The 26,709-nt window shown below is 32.5% G+C and overlaps 2 protein-coding genes across 2 annotated transcripts; both read right to left on the bottom strand.

The window, feature by feature from the left end:
* Window positions 1-12,806: 12,806 nt before the first annotated feature.
* Window positions 12,807-15,534, bottom strand: LOC107959583 (G-type lectin S-receptor-like serine/threonine-protein kinase LECRK1). Its single transcript, XM_041114414.1, has one exon. The coding sequence runs from the start codon at window positions 15,426-15,428 to the stop codon at window positions 12,990-12,992; it is 2,439 nt and encodes an 812-aa protein (XP_040970348.1). The 5' UTR covers window positions 15,429-15,534; the 3' UTR covers window positions 12,807-12,989.
* A 7,172-nt stretch (window positions 15,535-22,706) lies between these two features.
* LOC107959580 (G-type lectin S-receptor-like serine/threonine-protein kinase LECRK4) lies at window positions 22,707-25,472 on the bottom strand. The gene has a single exon (XM_016895666.2). It carries the CDS (start codon window positions 25,212-25,214, stop codon window positions 22,854-22,856), a length of 2,361 nt encoding a protein of 786 aa, XP_016751155.2. The 5' UTR covers window positions 25,215-25,472; the 3' UTR covers window positions 22,707-22,853.
* Window positions 25,473-26,709: the final 1,237 nt, after the last annotated feature.

The following is a 26,709-nucleotide window of genomic DNA, read 5'->3' on the forward strand; positions in this document are numbered from 1 at the left end:
TCTCATTACTTATAATCGATTCTAATAATCTAATTATATATTAAAGACTAATTCTCAGCCTTCAAACTACTAAAAACTATGCAAATTCATGGATCCAAAATTTCGACATATAATGGAATTTTCACAAACACTCAATAAAACGTTGGAATTTTAACGAAACTTTAAGGAATGTTTAGAAACCTTCTAATCATGTAAAAACTGATTGAAAAATACTTTGAAACCATGTTTTTACTCAAAATCTCAAAATTCACCATTAGCGACCCAATTTTCGACTTTTATTCAAAACATATGATTTAATGGCTAAAAATTCAGTTTCAAAAGCTTGACAACATTAAAAACTAATACGAAAATGGTTTGTTACCTTCGATGGAAGAAAAAATGAATGTTTAGTCGAAAATTTGGAAAACCCACAAACTTGAACGATGCCAAATTCAATGGTGCTTTTGGTGTTTTTCTTAAAATTCTATTGAGATTTATAGGTGATGATAGAAATCAAATGAATGAAGTTTGGGAATCAAAATTGATTGAATAGGGTTTAGGAAAACAATGGGATACAACAACAAATAGATGGAGAAGAAGTATCGTGACTAATATATAGATGAAGGGGGAAAATAGGGTATTTTTAAAACTTTAGGATATTTACCTTAATGGTACTCCTAATTCAAACCCTTCTACAAAATAGTCCTTATGTTAAAATCAAAGATCTTTTTAACCTTATTTTAAAAAAAAATTGAAAAAAAAACTATAGTAAAAAATAATTTCAGGTTATCACAATTCAATATTTCTAAACCTATTCCGAATCAAAATTTCCAATTTACCCTCAAAATTTCCAGGCCCAATTTTGGTGTGTGACAAAAAAAACTAAAGTATGAAATTGAAAAAAAGTACGTACTAAAGTGAATATCAAATCCAAACTCAGATACCAAATTAAGACAAAAAAATTTGAGGTGCCAAATTAAACATTGAAGCCAAAATAAAGTATCAAATAGTATATCAATCATTTATGACTTTTTTGGTTTCTCATGTAAGAAAATGAGGAAAATACTCATTTATTCTATATATACTACAATAGTTAGACATAAAATAAAGAATAGCTAGTGCAAATTTACACTTGAAATTAGAAAGATGAGTAAAAACTCTAGTAAAAAAAAGATATCTTCAAAATAAGCAGAAAATTTTCCTTTTTTCTCTAAACAAATCATGTGAGTGGCTAAAAATTACAATTGAAATTAGTCTATTGCTAACTCATATACTAAAACATGGTAAAGTACCCTGGGCTTCCAATGAGTTTCAAATTTGAGAAAGTACTTGGGTATTCCACTTTTTTATAAAAGAGTCACCAAAGATACGTTTCGTTTTATTGTTGAGAAAGTTCGTGAGCAGTTAATGGATGGGATGTTAGAGTTATTTCGTTAGCGGATTGTGTTGTGCTTGCTAAGTTAGTGTTATTCTTAATCTCTTTTTATTACACGCGAATTACTAAGATCCCTATAGACATTTGTATGGAAATTGAGAACATTGTTAGAAGCTTTATTTAAGGGGGGTATTGATTCGAAGAAGCCAACTCTTGTGTCTTGGAACCCATGTTGCCAAAAACCCTATGAGTATGGGGTTTAAGTATTCAAAAATTGAATATGAATAACCATTCTTTCCTAATAAAATTGGGCTTCACAATTTTGACCAACAAAAAAGCTTTATGGGTTCAAATTTTGCACTCTAAATATAACATGTGGAAACATGTCCAGCCAGTGTTAATCGACCAGCTACTTCTCATGTCTGGCGGTCCATTGCAAGGGTTTAAGATGATATTATGTGCAATATTCATTCATCAATTGGCAATGGACGTAGCACTAAATTTTGGAAGGATGTTTAGGGTACTTGTCTTTGTCACGGGGCTAGAACTTTAGTTTCGCAATCCATGTGACCTTAGGTGATTTCTTTGCTTCAAATTTGCCTAAGTCAACCAAACTCTCACAAAGTGAGAATTCTTGATAAAATTCTCCAACGCGCCGAAAATAAAGTGGAAGCAACTCAAAACGAAAAAGAAACAAAAGAATAGAAAAGTCACAAAAAAGAAAAAGCACGTCAAGTGTTTGAGTAAATGCTCTCAATAGTATTTAATTACTATAAAGGATTACAACTAAGTGATTACAAATGAGGGGGGATACCTCTATTTATATTTAAACTCCCCCAAATCCCTTGGTACAGATTAAACTACATCAATGATCAAGATTATAGCATACCTACAATTGAGATTCTTAAAGGTTTTACACAATCCCTTAATATTACATAATCAAGTCTTATCAAATTACATATCTTATAAGATTACTTGTCATATTTACCAAGGTAACTAATTTTTATTAAGTATTTTACTAGGCCACCAAGGCTTCATATATGGGTTTCTCCACGTGTTCTAGGAATTGGGCTAGTTCAAATGGGTTGAATGAGCTATATTTCATCAATTGACCTCTATGGGATGCTATGCGTGCATTCGTCATGGACTTTGTATAACACCCTATAACACCCCTAACTCGTATCCGACGCCAGAACAGGGTTACAGAGCATTACTGGTCTTATAACTCAAACATCACATTTCATGTTCAATTCTCAATCCAAACAAAAACCATTCAAATAAAATCATATAGTCCCTAACACGAGCCCTAGAGGCCCAAAACAAGCATTAGAAGTGATTCGGGACTAAACCGATAACTCAGGAAAGTTTTGAGAGAACATTGAAAATTTTCAAGGTACAAGGGTCACATGCCCGTGTATCCTAGCCGTGTCTCTTACATGACCAAGAGACATACTCGTGTCTCAGGCTGTGTGGGTATTCGAAATTAGATTACATGGCCGTGTCCCAGCCCGTGTCCGACCCAATGTAACTCTTTGACTTGGTTCACACGGCCAGACCACACGCCCATGTGTCAGCCCGTGTGCCTCACGAAATGGCCACACATGCCCGTGTTCAGGCCGTGTACTAAATCATGCTAAAACTAGAGGGTATACTGACTTGTGCCACACGGCAAGCTACACGCCCGTGTGCTAGACCGTGTGAAGCCATTAACTTGATTTTTGAATAGTATCAAGGGACACACGACTGTGTACCATGGCTATGTGTCACACACGACTGAGACACACACCTGTGTCTCTACCCATGTGGGAAAAAATAGGCTATTTTCCAAGCCATATTCCTCACGCAAAGTGGTGCCAACCTAAACTCAATAATGCACATCCAACCATGGCATAAATAGGCACTTCAAGCAAACCAATATCAAGTTTATACTATACACAAACCACACATACAACATTATGTCCACAAGCACATTCATTTGACCACTTTTAAACATACCAAAGATATTTCTAAAGTATAACTAAATGGTCAATTACATGCTTTAGACCTTGTGCCTAACTTAGCATACATGCTTATCTCAATTCCAACCATTTGCTACACAAGATACCAATCCACAACAAGGCATTCACAAAGCTACTATACACAACATATCAAAAGGCCATATATATACATACTTACATATCAAAACATATATCATTCTCAAGCCAACTCACTTGGCTAATTATACAACCAACATATAGGCTACCTTAACCAAAACACCTATACATGCCATTTCACCCAAAATATACAAAGTCCAAAATACCAAAATGAGAGTTTGATTATGTGACACGATCTCCGACGACTTTCGAATCGAGCGAGCTTCTGATTCATTATAAAACATAGAAACATAAACCGAGTAAACAATTAAGCTTAGTAAGTTTGTATAACTATTAAAAACAACCTTCCAAAACATCCATAATTTAACTTATCAAAATTAATATTTAGGAAATTTACAATTCGACTTAAAGCTTATCACATAATCGTAATTAGGTTAACCATGTATAGCTACCTTCACTATGAATTACTTTTCGTAATTCTTGTGAATACTTGTACTATTTACTTTAACTCGAATCACTTCGTATTATTACTAAGCTCATTGGATTAATTAAATATCGATAAATGCACTTACCTCATCTTTCTGAATCTAAGATTGGCATACGAATATGAGTACATTATTTTCCTTGTGCCATAGTCCAACTATGATCTTTTACGCGAAATGTCATGGCCCTACTGTAACAGTCTGATTTTGACCCTAGTCAGAATAGTGGTTTCGGGACCACATATCCGAGTCAGAAAAATATTTTTTATATTATTTTCTGTGCCTATTATAAGTGAATTTACATGTGTGAAAGTCTCGTGTGAAAATTTAACTGCTTGTGTGCTTAATTTGCAAAAAGGACCTAATCGCGTAAAAGGTAAAAGCTGTGTGCTAGATGTTAAAAGTGCCCATTTGATTTGGCTTATTAAAGGTGAGGTCCTTAAGATGTTATAAACCCAATTACACGTTAGTGGATGATATGGTTTGGCAATATGGTAAATATAGTTAATCTTAAAGGGTGGTTAGGTAAATAGCATAATAATGTATATTAAAATAAAACAAAACAAAAAAAATGGTCATTGTCATCTTGTATTGCTGAAATTTAAAAGAAAAAGAATCCATTGAAGCTTCAAAGTATTTAGCCATTGCATGAGTGAATAGGTAAGTCTATTTTGCTCGGTTTTTGATGATTTTGTTGTTTTTGAGATCGTTGCTTTGTGTTCTAGCTAGCCTATGCTTAAATTCATGGAATTGTTGATGATTTGGAAATATACCATGGATAAAATCATGATTTTTTTGATGTTAGTTGATGAATTATGGAAGCTTGATGTTGGGTTTAAATGTTTTGTCTTTGGATTTTTGATGAAATTGAGTATTTTGGGCTAAATTATAAAAATGTTATTTTGAGGGACTAAAATGAGAAATAAATGAAATATAGGGACTTGTATAAGAGTCATTAAAATTTGGCTAAGCTTGTGTATATGCAAATTATGTGTATTTTGTGATTTTGTGAAATAGGGACTAAAGTGTCGAAATGTGAAAATGTGAGGGCTAGTTTGAAAAATACCCTAAATGTGTGTCTATGGATTGAATTGAATTATTTGGTGAATAAAAGGGTTAATTTTGAATACATATAGATCAAGAAAAAAGGAATTCGAATTTAGATCGAGGGAAGTCGAAGGTTATCGAGTAGACGATTCAAATCGACAATTTCGAGTTCGAGGTAAGTTCGTACGTGATAAATGATGTTAAAGTTATGTTTTAATGTGATGGTAAGGCATAAATTGTATAGATATTTGATTTCGGTTTGAGTATGATGATATTCGACTATGCTTGGCACTAAGTGTGCGGTTTAATATAGCTTCAGCTACAAATGGCACTAAGTGTACGAGTTGGAATAGCTTCGACTATATAAGGCACTAAGTGTGTGATACCGACTTAGCTTCGGTTAATTGAAATGGCACTAAGTGTGCGGAATCATTTTAGCTTCGGCTTACCTTTACAGCACTAAGTGTGCGGATGTTAAAGTATGAATAATTTACGGAAAGTCTTGAAATACTCAAACAATAGGTGAGAATGAAAGTGAATAAGTATGGGAAGATCTAGGTATGTACGATACCTTTGTGGTGGATGATATTATATAAGTAAAGTTTATTGGATTGTTATGAACATATGGATTGGGTTAGTATAGATTTGATAGATGATTTGAATTTCGTAAATACTTATGTGTTGATGTTTTATGTTTTATATACTGTTGATGATTATAGTATGAGCTTACTAAGCTTTTGAAAGCTTACTTTGTGTGTGTTTGTATTGTTTTATAGATATCGAATCTACTACAAGCTCGAGGATCATCCAGGATCGTCAGCACACTATCGAACCTCATTTCAGTACTTTTGAAATTGTATATTTTGAAGTATGGCATGTATAGGCTAGTAGTTGTGGAAGTATGTTTTTGTGATGAATATACTTAGCCATGTGATTTGGCTAATTTGTGCGTGAACTCATAATTGATAATGGTTTATAGTATGTGATGTTATAATGCAATTGTGGTATGTTTTAGATGGACAAAAGAAATGGTAAATGATGGTAGGTTTTGGTAGGTTTAGTATGGGTTTGAATGATGTATGGAAGAAATGTTCTGAAATGAATTTACCCACATTTGGCATGAATTGGTAAGGTTTATGTGTATGGAATTGGGTGACTATTTTATGAGATGAATAGCTTAAGATTTGGTGTGAAATTTGGCTGAATTGGTTATGCAAAAATGCTTATTTCTTTGCTTGTATGTTGACCCAAGTTTGGGGTGGCAAATTGGCTATTCAAATGGCTTATTTTGTCCATACGGGCAGAGACACGGGCATGTGTCTCAGCCGTGTACGACACACAGCCATGTTGCATGGTCGTGTGTCCCCTAGGATACCTTACAATTGTAAGTTAGGCTCGAACACGGCCAAAGCATATGGGTGTGTGGCTAGCCGTGTGGCCAAGTCAGATTCGACCACGGTCAAGGCACATGGGCGTGTTTTGTGGCTATCTGGGCAAGCCAGTAGCTATGCCCTGTTTTGCCACGGCTTTGACACACGGACATGTCTAGACCGTGTGAGGTACACGGCCTGTTCACACGGGCGTGTGACCTTTTAAAAGTGGAAAATTTTTATAAGTTCGAAAACTTTTATATGTTATCAATCTAGTCCCGAATGCATGTTTAAGCATTGTATACTCGATTTTATATGAATATTTTATGTGAATGAATGACTTTTATTAGTAATGAAATGATATTCGATGTATGGTGGTTCTGATTTAAGTTATAAGTCTGGTAATGCCTCTTAACCTATTCTAGCGACGGTTACGGGTTAGGGGTATTACACCTACCATGGTCTTACATTCATAGTGCCATAAACCAGTTATGGTCTTATCATCAGAATGCCATAGCCTGGCTATGGTCTTACATACTAATGTTGCCATGGTCCAACCATAGTCTTATCCGTAAATTCCTCATTTGCATAAAACATTTGTACTCAATCCTGTGATGTACTTGTTTGAACATTTAATTCCATTTCAAAGTTTAACAATACATATGTACAAGTGCATAATATCATTCATCAATTAAATAAATAAACATTAAATGTTTAATTGTACGAACTTACCTCGTAATTGTACGGATTAAATCGACCGATCAATCTACCACTTTATATTTGCCTCGATTTAGGTCCGAATGTTGCTTTTCTTGATTTATATAATCAAATTTAACTAATTCAATGCTTATTCTATTCTATTCAATCCAATTTCATATTAGAAAAAATTGCCATTTTGCCCTTATACTTTTGACCTTTTTACAAATTAGTCCCTAGGCTCGTAAAATGAAATTTATGAAATTTCATCCATATCAAAGCCTAACCGAATTATCTAGGTGCTCATAGCAGCCCATATAACCCTCAATTTCACACATATAACTCAAAATCTTCATACTTCACATATTAACCCCTAATTGGATTTTACATAAAAATTCACTTAACAAAAAGTATTCCAAAAACATAAAAATCAACAAAAACAAACACCAATTTCACTTACATGCAAGGGAATTTGTGGCTGAAAAATTCAAGCTTTCCAAGCTCTTAGTTTGCTGATATTTTTGGTTGAAAAAGAAAGAAGAAGATGGCCATTTTGTTTTTATTTTCTTTACTTTAACATTAGTCAACAATTTACTAACCCCTTACCTACTTTGACTATTCATGATTTCACCACATGTACATCCAGTCGCTTCTTTAATGGTCTAATTACTCAATAAGGACCTCTAATTTAACATTCTATAGCTATTTAATACCTTTAGCTAATAGAACAAAACTTTCACATTTTATGCGATTTAATCCTCTTTCACAAATTGAGCAAACAAACGGTAAAATTTCTTAACGAATTTTTTTTACCATACTTCTAACATGCTGTAGACCACATAAAAAATATTAAATAAAAATTTTTTACTCTGAATTTTTGGTCTCAAAACCACTGTTTTGATTTCACTGAAAATGGGTCGTTAGACACCCAATTCCTGACCCGCTCACTGAGTCCATGTTCCGGATGATACAAATTTTGGATAACTAACTAACATTATTTAAATTTCATTTTCCAACAGATTAACTAAACACAACAATTGATACTAATACATACATCATTTCAAATTTCTACTTAATAATCTCATTTACAATTTTGACTGTAAATCTCAAATAATTTGTGGTTTGGCTAAAACTCCAAGGCACAGCCTCTAGGAGCACCCCTCTATATGCCACTTTCGTTGTCAGAGCAACACCGATCCAATTTAACCTTTTTCACATGCTACTAACTACATCATGCTTTCACAATATGTTTTTCAATAATATTCGAGTCTTATACGAGCTTATGAAAGCTCATATGCTAACTTGAGTCGAATTAGGACCAAAATGTAAAGTTTGCAAACTATAAGACTGACGTCACAATTAGGGTTTCCAAGTCATGACGCATCTTATTGTTGATTCCTCATTGTGACGTAATTTTTTGTTTCCAAAAGATCCAAAAGGTACCATTTTGCAACACCTAAACAACCAAGCCAATATCTCAATTATGTCATTTCAGCAAAGTTATGAGTTACATATACTCATTTCTAGCCTTTAGTATTATGTAAACATATACATTACACAATTTACCAATTATACTTTGATACCAAATCATTTCATCCAACCTATTATCATATTCTTGGAGGGTTTTTTGGTCATGGCATAGATGTACTTATTGGAAAAAGTGGTTTGTTAAGGTCAATGAGTTATGTCAAGTTGTGTGTTTGTAATGTTGTTATGAAGTTTTATGTTAATTTGCTGCAAAGTATTAAGTAACAAATATAGTAAATTGCATTAAAAGGTATTTTTATGTAGAGAATGGTATAAAGTTAGCCCTACAATGATAAGAAAGTATTGTCTAAATATGATGGGTCCTATTGAGGGGGAGAGGTGATGTTGCTGTTAAGGGGAAGTAATTTTGATATGATGATGTTGAGCAAGAAGAAGCACCTCGGACCCAATAAATGCCAACTTCTCCTGGCCCCAAGGTTATTCCCTATGATATTCATAAAATGATGATTGAGGATCTTACATCCTTTATTGAAGCCAATGGTAGGCACATTACCAGACTCCTTATTGAAGCCAAGATTATGAAGAAGATCATAGATGGGAAAAAGGCTCTTTGTGCTAATCTAATATCCCTTCCTAACGAAAAATAAGTTGGCAATCTTCTTGATCAAAAAGAGGGAGAAAAGAAGTAAGGGGAAGTTACTGGTGATAGGGGAGATTCATATTTTGCTTCAAATTCATTGGTATTACTGTTGCTTTTTGGAACTTATGGTTTTTGGAGGTTTGTTTCTTGATTTTGCTACTTCTAATGGTTGGATTTCATTTGGTGAATAAATGATGATTACTTTGGTTGCATATATTTTTCATGATTCATTATTGTTGGATTAAAAGGAAATATAATAAGAGGGAGCAAGTTGTTAATTTATGTTTAAGCTTCCTACTTTGTTTGTGTTTTGTTCAAAAAATTTCCAAATGAGGGGATTGTTGAAAATACAGAAAGACTGAAGAAGTGTCTGAGGGAGTGCCCACTCCCTGACCAACTACGACGGATTAGGCTATTTCCATATTTGAGTTGTTAGCAATTTATTGGGCCAAATATTTTGGTTATATTGAGATTGTGGATCGTATCTGGCCTATTAATGAAGATCATATCACTTGAGGAAATGTATAAAGAGGGTTGGATCGAATCGAATCGAATCAAATCAAATCATACTTATCTAATCCCTTAGATAAGGAAGTTGGATTGGTTTGTAACATTAAAGACTTATATTTTATTTATTATATTTTATTCAACTTATCTAACAATAATCCTTGTTTACCTTTTTTGCTATTATTATATTTTATTAAACTTATATAGTGATTGTTTTATAAAGATTGTTATAGATCTTCTCTATGTTAGCAAGTCTCGGACAACTCTATATAATAGAGAGACTTGTATAGGATTATGTTCGGGAATTGAGAGCATTTAATCTATTCAAGTGAGGAACATTATTTATAAGAGTGCATTTGATTGTAAAACCTTTGGGTTGTGGTTTTACATGCTTAGTTCACAAGGGTGAATTTAGTGGCGAGGGTTCTAGTCTTCAAAGGTACAAAAGTGAGGAAATTGTCACTTGGGTGTCATAGATTTAAGGTCACTTGCTGTAAATGTTTGGAGATAGTGAATACTTCTCACTGAGCAAGGCTTCGCGAGCTGCGTAAACAAAATTTTTGTTATCTCCTATTATATTTCTGTTATTGCAAAGCTTGAAAAAATATCCACTTATTTAATCACTTCTTCCAAACACTTTGCTTATGTCTCATAAACTATTCAAACCAACACTATCTTTTATTTCTTATTTGAATATATAACATCTTTTAATCTTTAAATTACCACAGATATATTTTAATGTGAAGTGGTTGAAATTTTATAAGTCATGTTTATATTGAAAAATAAATTATTGTGGTTATCAATGGTAAATATGGATGACATAAAGAGTAAAAAATTCCCTAGCCTACCCTCCACGCCATATGGTTAATAATATCATCCACAAGAAAATAAAATATCAGCATTCAATCTTATATTATTTCACTCCAAGCCAAAAGCATATGTTAAGTTAAACCATAACCAAATAAGCCTCCCAAAATGCCTGCTTTATTCTATCAAATATTTCACAAGACTTGACTTGCTTTATATTATATCTGTCAATTTATGATGATAAACAAAGCATGTATAATATATAGTGCAAAGGTGGAGTATGATTTATGTTACCTTTCCTTCTAACCCTTTTGTATTAACAATAAACAATATTTTAAAATTAACCTATCATTTAATTTTAGGTTTTAGATAAACTATATATCAGGGTCAAATTTAGAAAAAAAATTAAGGGGTTAAAATTAAATTATAATTTTTATGATAGTAAAAAATAATTTCACTATTTAATTAATTTATATTTTATAATTTTTAAAAGATTAAATTAAAATTTTATCATTTTTAGAAAGACTAAAATACAATTTTACCTTTATTATTTAAAAATTTTAAAAACCTCCACTATAAAAAGCTTGGGGTGGCAAGCCGGGATGAGGCACATCAAGGAAGCCAAAGCAGCGCATGAGAAACTAGAGAGGGAGGCGGTTGAGGCTGAGATTGGGCGAGAAAAGGAAAGGGTGGCTGCAATTTTTTTTCTACCACTAGAATGAAGAAAATTTTTCCTTAGTTTCACTATTAGCTTAGGTTTAGGCTAAAAGAATTTCAGACGTGGAAAAAATTTATTAGTCGGAAAGTAATAAATATTAACATAATTTTTAAAAAAATCCACGTGGACGTCCGTTTTTCATTTTAATGGGAGTGATTAAAATACGAATGCCTAAATTACAAACATATTTTTTTTGGTGTCTAAAATGATTTTTTTTATAGTTGATTGATCGTTTGTGTAGTTTACCTTTTAATTTTATACTCGAATGGAGTAAAAAAATATGCATAATTAATATGAATGAATCACATTTCATCACCAACTCTTTATTTTTTTAGAGAGCACTTGCATTGAGGGAGATTAGTTACGGCTACCAATGGTGAATATTTTGGTTTCAACCAAAAAATGGAGTAAAACCTTGAAAGTTAAAATATACTCTAAGTTCCTATACACTTCATACATTTGGAATTTACTCCCTCTATTTTTATTTTCAAAAATTTTCCCCCTATACTTTTCGGGTTTAAACTTTTAGGTCAAGTTGTACCGCAATTAAAATTCTTATATTAAATTCATTGGCTTGACATTTTGAAATTTTAAAAAAATCATTAACATTGAAAATGTTTATGTGAATTTTTTCTTAAAAACGCCCATTTGAACTCATCATTATAAAATAATACTTTTTTTTTGTTGGAATGGTGTTTTTAAGAAAAACTAATGTAAGCATTCTGATTAAAATACTTAATATTGTTAAATTAACAGTATTAAGTATTTAGACTAACTAATGACATTATAAAAATAGAAGGATCAAATTATGTCAAAAATTGAAGTGTGTAAATCAAATATCAAGTTTCAACATACTATAGGAGCTATAATTGAAGTTTGATCATTGTCTTATAATGTCAAAGAAAAAGAAAGAAGACAAATCCAAAAGAAATGGAAAGATATGTGTTCGTCTTTGAGACCCTTATGACATTTAAATTATATATAAACACATAACATCTTAATTGAAAAGTTAATTATATTAACTATTTGGACTTATTAATAACATTATAAAAATAAAAGGACCAAAGTATGGAGGTTCAATCTCAAATTTAAGCATTATAGAGGGACTAAATTGAAATTTAACCATTTTTCTAGGTCATTAGTTCCTTCCTAGTTATATAGATGGGCTGCCATGGATGGACATTGTTGGTATTGTTTCTGGGCCTTAACCGAAGGAGGAAGATGGCTTCAGCTGTATGGCATGTAGTAGTAGTAGTCGTCGTCGTCTTTCAAACCATAGCGCTGCAGATATGTGCAAATATACCAATATCACCTAAGTTGATAATTCTCATGTACCTTTGCCGAAACATGTTCTACAGCCACAGCCTCTGAGTTCTGGTTTTGCTCTTGGATGCTGTTATTCTAATGCACAATCTCTCTGCTTAAAAATGATTATTCAGTTCCCTAACATGACTGTCTAATGAGATCATAACAAGTCCAAGACAAAAGGACTTATTAGTCTTAGCATACACATGATGGCTTTGCTTACATGACCCTTTTGCAAGTTTTTTACCATTTTGAGCAATAGGAGATTATTAATTATAAATTACAGTAAAACTCAGTTATTACATACAACTACTATATGATTAGATAACTCAAACACAATTTTTAAACCTACAAATGATGGGAGAACACTGCTGCAGGAAGCATTTTACAAATTTATAATACAAACATGACGCAGTCCTTATGTAACATAAACCACACGAACACTCTGAGTGAGATGATTGATTGTTGGGTCGTGACTTGAATTATATGGAGGAAGCAGTTGGACATGGGGGAACGCATATATCAGTAATGCCTTCCAGCATCATCACTACAGTCTTGATGGAAGGACGAAGTGCTGGTTCATCTTGGATACACCAAAGTGCCACCATCACCATTCTTTCCAAGCTTTTCTTATCTACTTCTTCACCAAGCACAAGCTTATCCAACTTTTTTTCAACCAGACATTTATACACCAAAACCGACAGAATGAACTCCTCTGGGTTTGATACAGTAGTGTCCAAGTTTCGTCTGCAAAACACAGTTTCCAATAGCACAATTCCGTAACTGTAAATGTCAGCCTTCGCTGATATTGGAACATTCTTATGCCATTCTGGGGCCATGTATCCTCTAGTTCCCCTCACTACTGTGAAGGTCCTTGTATGATCCCCCATCAACAGTTTTGCCAGCCCGAAGTCTGAAATTTTAGCTCTCCAATAATCATCCATCAATATGTTTTGCGGCTTTATGTCACAGTGAATGATTGGGGTCTCACACTCCTCATGTAAATAGAGGATTCCTCTGGCTACTTCCAGGGCTATTCTTGTTCTTTCATCCCAATCAGGGCGCTGTCTTGTCTTGAACAGTAGATCAGCAAGGGAGCCATTGCCCATGTACTCATACACCAACACCCTCTTGGAGTCCTCAGCACAGTATCCCAAAAGTCGAACTAAATTCTTGTGGTGAGCTCTGCCAATTGCTCGCATTTCTGCTTGGAACTCTCTTTCTCCTTCTTCCACTAACTTCTCCAATCGCTTTACTGCAATCAAGTTTCTTCCTCTGTTTAAGGACCCTTTGTAGACTGCTCCAAAGGATCCCTTACCCAACTCTTCTTTAAACCCATTCGTTGCTCTCTTGAGTTCATTGTATGAAAAGGATGTCAACGTAACCTCTCCGGTTAGGCCCAAATTTCCAATTTCCAACAGCCTTTTGTATCTTAGAACTCGAAATTTAAAAATAAATACACCAGAGATTGCAAGCAAAGCACATGAACATGCGACAAGACTGAAAGTTAAAAGAAGAATTTTCAGCGTCGGATCTTTCCGTTTGATTTGGGGCTTTAATTCATGGGGAACAGTACCGTCATATGCTTCTAGGCTTCTGATTCCCATCTTCAAGAAAACTGTGGAACTCACGTCATTAGAACCTTGTTGTCGTAGCAAATGCCATAGTGGAAGCTTTTGTTTCCTGCAAACTCCATTGCTAAACTGTGCTGCCTCACAATTACAGTCTTCCAAGCATGTTTGGCTGCAGGCACCCATGGACATTGGCTCTTCACTGTAAAATATACCTGTAGTCCATACTATATTTTGCAATGGAGTGATGTTATAATGGGGTATATTGTCCTTCCCTCCTTTACAATGTGCTTCACTATAATTTCTCTTGCAGCCGAGGGTATTGCGTTGAGGATCGATAAAATCAGTGCCGGGAAGGCATGCACAGTAAGCTCTGTCATCATTAAACGTGCAATAGCTATTGGTACCACAAAAGCCTACAACTTTACAGGAATCCTTCAACGCACGCGACACTCGGGAAGTTCGAAATTCACCACTTGGCTCAAATTGATGAGTATATAACTGGAAATTTCCATCAACATCAAGGCTTGCACTGTGAACGATACTGTCGTTGCTGGTGGTGGTGGTGGTGTTCTCGTTGTGGTCATTGTAGCTCACCTCTGGATAAAATCTAGAATTAATTTCTCGGTAGATGGAGGAATCAATGTTGTCGATAAGTTGTAGGAAGCCTGTCGAGTTAAAAAATAATAGGAGTGAACGATGCACACCACCAGTATCTGTGGCCCAATAGGCAGTTGTAATATCATCATCGACGTCTAGAGGGTATAGAACGAGATTCCCATCTCCTTGCATACTTAGATGAAACCTTCCGGACGAGTGATCATTTTCTGAAGAACTGGAGATCAACTCGTGACTAGGTAATAGAGCCTGACCACCTAAAAGGGTATCTGTAGGATGCTCGAAACTCTCCCAAATGATATGATTGACTTTGTTGTAGAGCACAAAATTGCCTGAATCTAGCATGGAGGCAGAGAAGACACTGACAGCCGAGTCATTTGGATAAGCAATAACTTTATTTTCTCCGCTCACGCCGCTCGAAAGAAGCAAACCTTTCTCGTTTAGTGTCAGAGTAGCAGTTGCATGGAGCGGCGGGTCATCACGGTTTGCTGTCCATACAACTTTGTTATCTGACTTTCTATTGCCCTCCAGCCAAACTCCAATTGAAAAGCCACTGCCTTGACGGTAAAAGCCAAATGCGAAACGACCAGAAGGCGAAGGCAATGAGGTCGGTGGAGTTAAGGGGGAAAGCGAAAATCCCAGCCCAATGGTGCCGTTTGAATGCTTGTCTTCAACTCCTCTAGCCACAAAGGATGAAGAAAGGAGCATGAGAAGAGACCACACGGCCGCCATAGGAATTATTGTAGTTCTGTCTTCTATTTTTGGAACTGACGAAGAAATTATTTTACAAGTACTCAAATTAAAATGGCCGAGGTCTGGAATCAGGGTTTGCGCGGAAAAGACAGGTAACCTGACTCTCTTACTTTCTTTAACCAAGGTAACTTTACCTTTATTGAAAGATTAAACGCACGTCTTGAATGCAGAAATTATTACATAAATCCTTCTCTCCACTTAAGCTATACGTCTAATCAATTAAATTAATATATATTATTCATAGACATAAATCAATATTAATACCAAACTGTGATTCTATTTCATGCTCAGCCCTTCCCAATTAAATAATAATAAATTAAATTTTTTTATTTTTAATATTTTTAATTAGATTTAATTTTTTTAAGAAAAAAAAATTAAAAATTAAGAAAAAAATATAATTTATCATTTTTTATTAAAAAAATGAAATATATATAATCACAGTTTCATATAATTTTTTTATAAAACAAAACACAGTATAATTTCAATTGATTAAACCTATAATTTAAGTGATGGGAACTCCGAGACTCCATCTAATAATTTTTCCTTTTCAATGGGAGGGAGGATGTAATTGCCAACACGATATTTTCCTTTTTACTAACTTCTCCTTTTCTTTTAGATGATACTAGAAAGTATAATTTTTAAATATTAATAAAATAATATCACATCATAAAATTTTAAAGCTAATAAAGTATAATTATATATTTATGTATATTTAATATTTTTTTAACTTTATTTAAATTTAATTTAAATTATTTAATTTAAATTTAATTAAATTATTTAAAGTAATTAATTTTTTAATTATAAACAATCATTTTTTTTAAATTTTAATATTTTTTTCATAAGTTCATTTTTTTATTTTTATGCAACTAAATTAAAAAAATAGTAATTTTTGTGCAATTTTCTCATGTCATTGGCACATAATTTTGATAATTATTTTACCTTGAATATTAAATCTCGAACCCCAAAATTCAAGGTTTAAGCTCAAAATTTAAGGTTCAAGGTTCAATTTTAGATTTAGGGTTCAAAGTACATATTTAGATATTTTGTTATATACCAAAATTTCTAAAGGAATATCAATATTTTTATGAAAAATCATTAGGATTTTGTATATACCAAAATCTCAGTCCTAAATCCTATACTAAAATGTATAATCAAACACCACCATTTCTAATAGCATATCCTTTTATATTTTGATATGTACAAAACTGTCAACATTTCTAAAAAAAAATCAAAATAAATTTAATATGAAAAAATTAATATGACTCAATTACAAAATACCAAAAATTCTAAAGATTCTTAGAAATTGTAGTATCGCCTTAGAATTTTGTGTTTATAAATTTTGATATATGTATTTATAAAGAGAAAATGAAGGGATTACGCAAATTAGTAGGTTAAAAAAGAAAGGGTGAATGAAATAGTGCAAAATAAAGAAAAAGATAGCTAAATCAAAATTAAGCTTAAAAATGAAAATCTTTCGGTTCACAATTATAAATTTTGTGTTGTAATACCTTCTAACATTTTGGAGAAATAAGGTAGGTGAGAGAATGAGAAATAAGGAGGTGAGCTTGTAAATGAATTGGAGAGGAGTAGGGAACAAATGTGCTCAACCGTTTCTAGTGTTTGAACCCATTTGAATTTTGAATCGTCCTAAGCCTCGTAACATTACAAACTTAGAAGACCTTTGGGATCCGAATTAGGGCTAGTTGCTATACTTTTGAAAAGTACTTTTAAAAAGTGCTACGGAAAAATACTTTTGGGAAATAAAATATTTATTTTAGACATGATATTATAAAGTAACAAATATGTATTTAAGTAATGTTCAAATTAGTTAATATTATTATATTTTAGTAAGAATAAAAAATTATTATAACTTATTATTAATATTTTAATATATGAAATATAAATTTTAAATATTTTAAATAATAAATATTATTTATTTATAAAATTTAATTAGAATATATAAATTATATTTTAAATATTTAAATATAACCATTAAATATTTGTAATTAGATATTAACACATTTGTATTATTTTAAAAATACTTTTTATTTTTAATTAATGATTTTAACATATTTATAATTAAGCACCAGAGAAAAAAAAAGAGAAAGTACCATATTGTTGGAGATGTGAAAAAATAATTAAGCACTAAAAGTGCTTTTGAGAGAAAAAAAGCTAAAAATTTTAGTTTTTCCTTTTTTTTAAAGTGCTTTTGAAAAGCCAAAATTTTCAGCAAAAAATATATTGTTTAGCATTCCTTTTGCTTCAAAAGTGTCTTCCATATCAAAAGTATTTCTAAAAAGTATTACTAAACACAATCTATGTCACCAATACAATAATTCGTAAATAGTCTGCATTTGTTTGAACGAATATAATCAATTTTTTTTAAATATTTATGAGCAATCCGCATAATTTATTTTGATGGATAACACTTGTACATATGTTAATTTCCATTGCCTTTATATCTATTAACATTATAACTTAGTGAACTAATTATGTTTGTACTAAGAATAAACAAGTTAACTAGATATCACTCTTAAGTTGCATGTGAGGCAGTTTCCGTACGAGTTTGATGTTTTACAGATATATGACTTAATTGCCTGATTTAGTCCAAGAGTTGTCTTTTCTTTTGCATGTTTGGTTTGCTTGAGTACAAGCAAAGAGTTAAATGTGGGGGAGTTTGATCTATCATAATTTGATATGGCAAATTAGACTTTGCCGATATACTTAAGGACCTTATTCTCGAGCAAAGTAGCGTTTTTTTCATATTTTTTCGTACTTTTTAGATTTTAAGTTAATAAGTGTAAATGTCTTATTTTTACTCATTTTATGATCAAATTTGGCCAATAGTACTATTGGGAGACCTAACATTTGGTTGAGTGGTGTAAAGACATGTTGAGTTTGAAAACAAGCAAAAAGGACACCAAAGGATCGTGATTTCTGTCGAGACCATCTTTAAATTGAGTTTTGGAAAATGGGAATCAACTTTAAGAAAAACGAAAACGGGAGTCGTCACCAATCTTTTTAGGTGTGATTGGATTACCTCTAAAACATTTTGTTTTAAAATCATTAGTTTTGGTCTACGAAATCAAAAAAACAGGTTCGAGAGTTGGTTACGAATGAGGAAGGGTTAGCACCCTCGTAACGCCCAAAAATTGGTACCTAATCGACTATCAAATGTCTTTAATGTCGGAAATTTAAAATTTTTAAGATGCAATCCTCTTTAGAATATTTTAGTTTTGAAAATTAGGGTTCACTTGTATCAAATGAATCAAAATATTACATCCAATAATTTAGGAAGCAATATTTTTAAGACATTTGAAGCTAAGCTAGCCCTTTTTGAAAATCTCTATCTCAAAACGACAAAATGACATATCCAGTAAGTTAGGACAGAGCGCTTTGAAATTCCAAGACAGTTGCTCATATTTTCAAAACCTTAAAAATTTAGAAGGGTGCTTGACTATTCGAACTCAACGAGAAAAGTCGCAACCCAGTAAGTTAGGGCATTACCTTTCTCGAAGTTTCCAAATACCAAGTATTGCCTTTTTATTTTTGAAAACTTTTGAATCTCGCTTTTAATTAATGCATGAAGAACCATATATATACATTATAACATGTAAGATAGCATATTACAATAATAGGTAGCTAAAACATGCATTTAAATAATATGATAGCAATAATATAAAGGTCCTATACTAGATACATACATAAATATAGCAAAACTTAGTTACATAACAACATACATATTAAGATATACATAGCATATATTGAAAATGAATAAGCAAAATATATGAACATACAAAGCAATAATTAATTTAAAAAACGATGCATGATATACAATTAGACATATAAATACATATACAAAACAAATGTGATAATATATAAAAAATAATAATAATGTAGTAACATATATATATCAAGCAAACAACACTTAATAATATTATGAAACTAGCATTTAATATATAAATGATATAAAATATAACAATATATAAAAGATTTAATACGTATTAAAATATAAAATATGGTGAGTAATTATTTAAAAAATATACATATATAATTAAAATATAATATTTAATAATGCATGATAATAATATAGATAATATATATGTAATGAAAAACTTAAATAAATATAATGAAATATAATATGAAATATGTATAATAATAATGTAACAAATATTTTACATATAAAAATATAATAAAATAAATAATATAATAAAAATATATAACATATAACAAAATATATATATATAATGTTACAAATAATATAAATAAAATAATATATATAAAAGTAATGAAACAAAACTTTATATAAAAAAAATATTTGAAATATCATACAATATGTATATATAAATGAAAAATAATACATAATTTTTGATAAAAAATAAAAAATAATATATGATAATAATATACAAGTTTTAAAATAATACTTATAATACATAAAATAATATATGAAAAGTAATAATATAGAAAAATAAAACAATTTTATATTTATAAAAAGATTTAGAATAAAATAAATAATATATACGAAAAATAATGAATGAAACAATATTATTAAAATAATTTAATATAAAAAGGGTTAAAGATAAATATATATATACAAAATATTGAAATAAATAATAATAATCTAAAAAGAAATAAAGTTAGAATAAAAAAATAAAATTTAGAAAGGATTAAATTAGAATAGAAATAAAAATACAGATGAAAATTCGGAATTTAAAAAAAAATAAAAAAAATTAAAATGTGCGCACAAGGAGGGGGATTAAAACGGAAAATATCCCCTTTTAGAACGACATCGTTTATGCGCTTTCTTTATTAAAAGAGCCCAAGGACCAAATTAAAATAAAAACAAAATATTTGAGCAAAATTAAAAGATAAAATAAACCTAATTTTAAAGGATAAAAATGCGGAAGGACCAATTGGGCAATCAGCCCAATAACAAAAAACACGCTGATCCTTTGGCCGAGTCGGGTCGACACGCGGGTCCTTTTGTTTAAACGACGCCGGTTTAATGCTTATTGAATTAAGCAAAATGATGCCGTTTTAATAAAGCTATATAAGCTAAAAAAAACACCAAAAATTTCATTTCTAAATCATTTTTTAAAAAAAACAAAAGAGACGAGCCTAGAATGCTCTCCCCCTCCTCGACCTGAACTCCGGCGACGATTGTCGGCCACCGCTGCACGCGCCTCACGCGCCACCGCACACGGTGGTCGGAGGTTCAAAATTCCTCCCCTTTCTAGGCGAATCACAAGTAGAATCTTTTATTTTTATTTTTTAAATATTCGCGTATGAAATTTTAAAAAGTGAATTGCTTTTCTCTTGATTTTCAAATCTGTTTTTGTCTACTATGTTTTGCATGTATAAAAGAGAAGGAAATGAAATGAATAAAGTTGAAGAACGTTTGAAGGACAAAATAAATCACCTCCGTTCTAACTTAAAATGCTGTATTTTATTGTATGATCTTTGTGTATATCCCCCTTCTTTACAATGTTTTTGATTCTTGATTTTATAGCCTGAATACATATATAGAAAGTACAATCTTTGATTTCTTTCTTATTGTGCTCGGTCTTTCTTTCCTTTTTTGCAGGTCTGTGGCGAGATCTCTGGTGGATTGGTGCGCCGATTGCGATGATTGCAGCGCGATTAAAGGTCATGCTGGGCGGGGCTCTTGTCTGTTGTTTGCGGTGCTAAGGATCGCTAGGGTTTCTGCCCAGGTGTTTCGAATTTGGGACCTGTTGGGTTGCTGCTTATTGGGTTTGGGTAGGCTTAGGATTGGGTTGGTCTAGTTAGGTATTTTGGGTAAAGGGTTTAATTTGGTTAATATTTGGGCTACTGAAATCGGGTTAGGGTAATGGGTAATTTAGAATCTGATACTTGGGTCAAAAGGGGTTTAGGCTAAAGGGTATTGGGTTAGTTTAGGGTCTATTGGACTGTTGGTGTATTTGGGTTACACGGGTATTGGTTATGCGGTTTGTTTAGGCTTGGGCCCCAATGCTTGGGCTTTGTAACCTGGACTGTTAAATGGACTTTAAAATAAATATTTATTTATCCATTTATCTATTTTGCCCTTTTAAAGCCCGGCCAAATTTGGGCTATTACAATGTCCATACCTTGAAATCGCAATACCTCCAATAGTATGGAAAGATGGGAGATCACCTTTCAGTGGTATCACGATATCCACCCTTAAAGAAGACCCCAAGGTTCGAAACTGCCTGAGGAATCGAGATATACTCTTCTAGGTATTGCGACACCAACATTGTGAGGGGGACAAATTTGGATAAAAAGAGTAGTCTTTTTCTACTTGATCCACCAATCACCCAAGGCCCATGTAAGGGCAATTTTGACAACAAAATACTATCAGCATTCAGCCTAAAATAACCAATTTTGGCTGAGGAGAGGAGACACACATTAATTTAGTTTTAGCCTTAGTTTTCTCTAGGTTTTCTCTTAGCTTTTCTTCTTCATTTTCTAGGGTTTTTTATTTTCATTTCTTTAGCGGTAGATTTTACATTTCCCAACAACTTTCTTTCTTGTTTTTGTTGTTCTTAGTGGTAGTTAAGTTAGTTATTACTATAGTAGTTTATTTGCACTTTGAATCCCTATACCTTGGTTGTAAGACATTTCTAACTTTAATTTAATGCATTTCAGTTTCTTTTACTTTAAATCTGTTAAAGCTTATTCATTTTCTCTTTATTGCTTTAGATTTCCTTGTTGAATGCCGTTAGTTTTATGTTCTTTAAGTTTTTTTGCATAAAAATCCAAACTTTCATATTTTTTCTTAAACTTCAATGTTTTGTTTGCTTTTCATTTCTATGTCCATTCTCTTTATTCCAGCATAAATATCTAAACCGAAAAAGGGATTTGGTTGATTGAAATGTAGGTAAGTTGATTTTTAGAAAAATGACTAAATCGCAATATATTGAACTAAATTGAGTAGACCTAAAAAATTAGGAAGTGATACTCCTAAAGAAATATCTAGACAAATGAGACCAGAAGATAATCTTTCCTAAGAGCTTTTTTAGAGCTCTACAATTTTTAGAAACACACCTAAAGCTATCCTTTATCAAACAATTTAATCATATCTCTTACTTAAATTTAACAAACATAGCACATTGATTTTATAAGTATTTAATATGTTAACATTTAATTTTTCAACACAACACATAAGTAAAAACAAAGGAAAAAACCATGTATACATATAATATTATAATTTATGTATAGATTAGAGACCTTTCACTTATCACATTATAATTGATGTATAGAACATAAAATGTTTTTCCTTTTTAACAACCAGATAGTTTCCAAAATGATAAATATTGAATTTTTATTTTAAAAATTACTCCTCTAATTATTATTAATTACATGAAAAACATAATTAAAATAAACCCAACTTCAAAGTTAAAAACACTAATTAGTAACATGGGGAAGTGATGGGGATGGAGGGATCGGTACATTCATTGTTCCTTCTAGCATCAAGATCACATTCTTCACGAGTGGACGCAAATTTGGATCATCTTGAATGCACCAAAGCCCCACCTTCACAAACCTTTCCACCATTTTCATGTCCACTTCTTCTTCACCTTCCACGAGCTTATTCAACTCTCCCCCAACAAAGCAATTGTATACAAATGCTGAAAGCAGTATCTCATCTGCACTGCGACCTTCGACTTCTATGTTGCTTCTGCAACATATGATCTCCAACAGTATCACTCCGAAACTGTATACATCAACTTTTACCGATAACAATGCCCTGTTTTGCCATTCAGGTGCCGAGTACCATGCTGTTCCACTTGTACTGCTTGTTTGATTAGGCCTCAATAGCTTTGCCAATCCGAAATCCGAAATCTTTGCAGTCAATGAATCATCCAAGAGTATGTTGCGGGGCTTGATGTTGCAATGGATGATACTTACCTCACACTCTTCATGTAAATATAGGATACCTTTAGCCACGTCCAACGCTATTCTGGCTCTCTGTTTCCAAACCGGGCGTTCATTCCTGTTGAATAGAAAATCCGCTAGTGAGCCATTGCTCATGTATTCATAAACAAGGAACTTCCTTGAACCTTCCACACAAAATCCAAGCAATCGGACCAAGTTCCTGTGGTTATTTCTTCCAATGGCTGTCATCTCAGTTCGAAACTGATCCCTTTCTCCTTCCTTAACCATTCCTAATCTCTTAACAGCAATACTTTTACCATCCCCTGGCAAAGTTCCTTTATAAACCGCTCCAAATGAGCCTCTACCCAACTCATCTTGGAAACCTTGTGTTGCTTCATCTAGCTCATTGAAAGTGAATGATCGTAGTGTAAATTGCTCGGCAAATCCTGAACTTTTACTTTCTAAAAGCTTCTCATAACTATGGACTCGATGCCTGTATAACAAGAAGCTACATATTGCAATCACAAAACACAAGCTTGCAACGGAACCCAAACTTAAGCCCATAGTTAAAATGAGGCTTTGGTTTCCTTCGCTTATCAACATTGGAATTGTTTCAGGTGGGGGGCTAATGGTGCTACCCGGAATCAACTTGATGAAGGCTGTGGTTGTTATATTTACATGTTTTCTACCATATTTAAGCGGTAATGAATACATGCTACAGCGATTTGGGCTATAGAGAGCTCCACCACAGGAGCAATCATCGTCGCAAGCTTTCTTACAGTCTTCCTTCTCCAGATTACGCTTCACAGAATAAAGATTACCAGCCCAAGACATATTGTCTAAGGTAGTGCTATTGTTGTGAATCACTACATCTCTCTTAGTCTCGCACCCATCTACAGTGAAATTCTGAGAACAACCCAGGAATTTGGCATAGTCGTCGATAAATTTGAAACCAGGATAGCAATAGCACTCAGTATCGTTACCGCTGCTGGTGGAGCAGTAGCTGTTCAACCCACACCGACCTGGAATCTCACATTCATCATCCAAATTCTGCCACTTGTTTGACATAGTATTGCTTTCAAGTTGATGCGAGTACAATCTGAAAACACCGTCATAATCAAGGGTTGCTCTATAGATCATCATTGTTTCGTTCCCAGCTGTCGAGCCGTTTGCCAAAACGTTTTCTTGGTCGCAATTTTGTGATGAATACAGTGCTAGAACGCCACTCTCATTGAGATTCAACACGGGGGAACACAAGCCATTAGGGAAGACCCAGTACTCATAAGCAGCTGCAGAAGAAATATTTAAATTGGCTACAAGCCCATCACGCTTCAAGAGCAAGTAATAATGGCCAGTTGAGTGGTTTGAACTTGACACACTGGAAATCAATTCACGGTCACGGCTTAAATTCTGGCCTCCTAAGATTGTGTCGGTCGGGATATCAAAGCTCTCCCAAACAACAGACCTGTTCTCGTAGAGCACTAGATTCCCGGTGTCCAGCAACGAAGCTGAATCAACAAAATGCACTCCGGACAGATTCGCAATGGCATTTTCCACACCGTCCTCAGTCCGAAGAAGCAATACGCCTTGTGTAGTGAATTCCAAAGTAGCATTTGAGGAGACAGGCGGGTCATCTCTTTTTGCAGTCCACACAATGGTGTTTTCTGGTCGACCAACAAGCCATATTCCGGCCGCATATCTTTCTCCTTGCCGGTAGAAACCAAATTCGAAATTCCCCGAAGGTGAGGCCCACGAACTATGCTGTTTTCTGGCATATAGTGAAGAACCGGGTTTGATAATGTTTGCCTCGTCTTCTTCAGCTATGACATTAACAGGGAAAGAAACCAGAAGGAACAGCAAGAGAATAATATTTGACGGTACATGAGCCATAACTAAGGTTGGGGTGTAAGCAAGGAGATAAGGGAGAAGAAGCCCTTCTCTGAATTTGCTTAGCTAAGCCTAAGGGTAAACTAAAAATAGTACATGTCCGGATGAGAAAGTTTTTCGTTTTCTAACATCATTTTCCCTTCTGCAGACTTCTGGCCATATCTCATACACCCTTAAGCATTGAGGATATTATTTTGGTCGTTGTTCCTAATATTGCAAGAACGAATAAAAGAAATGCTCATCATATTGGATAAGAGTCAGTGTCTTGAAGGTGTTGTGTTTTATATGTTTATTTACTTAATTTAGATGATTATGAATGTAAATACTAATAATACCTCCTTTTTTTTTTAAGAAAAAAGAAAATACTGATTTTTTTTTCTTTCATTTTGATTAAAGTTGGGGGATTTTATTAAAGTGTTGTTTAATAAATTAAAATTATTACATTTTAAGAGTTAAATTTATATTAGATTTTTTTTTGTAAATTAGTAATATATATGTATTGAATTTAATTATATTATTCGAGTAAATATTGATTTTGAAAAAAATATTTATGTTGTAAATTAGTATTATATTTATAATATCTATTTTTAATTTTTAACATTTTTGCATTGTTTATTATTAAAATTCAATTTACAAAATGATTGTTATCTATTTTATGTTTATGTCAAATTTTATAATATATTTTCATAATTTATTATAATGATACGGAGATTTTAATAAATTTATAATATATTTTGTGTGTATCCGCATATATATATATATATCAAGTAATGTAATTTTTCCCATAATTTTATGAGCTATTGAAGAAAAAAAAGCAAAAGAAACATTCAAAAAATTACATATCTTATAATTAAATGTTTAATATTTTTTTTGGGTGAGATAAACAAACTTAAAAGATTTTGTTACACTAATACAATTGAAAGTACCATTAATTTTGTCACTTTCAAGGAATACTAAAAAATTCATCCATCTCCATAGACATCATCTTGACAATTCAATTTGAGACTGAATTAGCTTCTTTCAAAACGTGTGATCTCTCAATGTTCGAACTAGTACTTATAAAACTCCTTTACAAAGTAAAAACTACCTCAAGGTTATTCTTATGAATCGATAATCTGTTTAAGTCTTAATCTTATAAAAAATTCAACCCATCAAAAATACCTCATAATTCCTCTTCAAAGATCGAACACATCCCCAAAGAATGATTGATGCCCAAAATCTAATTCCCTTAATAGTTTCGAATCACTTCCCCTATAAAAATACTACCTGTACTCAAAAGCATATAAAGCAGATACTAATTCATGACCAGCGACATTTGTTATAAAGTTGATGCTTTTTGAAAAGAAAAGAATTTAATGCTTTTGTTTTTAAAAAGAAGAGACATCATAATTAATCCTTCAAATAAAGTTTTGGTCAAGTCGTCGCTCAATTGGAACAGAATATTTTAATTGTAAGTCTTTGATTAATTAATTCTGACGCTCAATTTTCGTTTCAGGAA

This window comes from Gossypium hirsutum, chromosome A05 (genome assembly GCF_007990345.1).
Source record: "Gossypium hirsutum isolate 1008001.06 chromosome A05, Gossypium_hirsutum_v2.1, whole genome shotgun sequence".
NCBI lineage: Eukaryota > Viridiplantae > Streptophyta > Magnoliopsida > Malvales > Malvaceae > Gossypium > Gossypium hirsutum.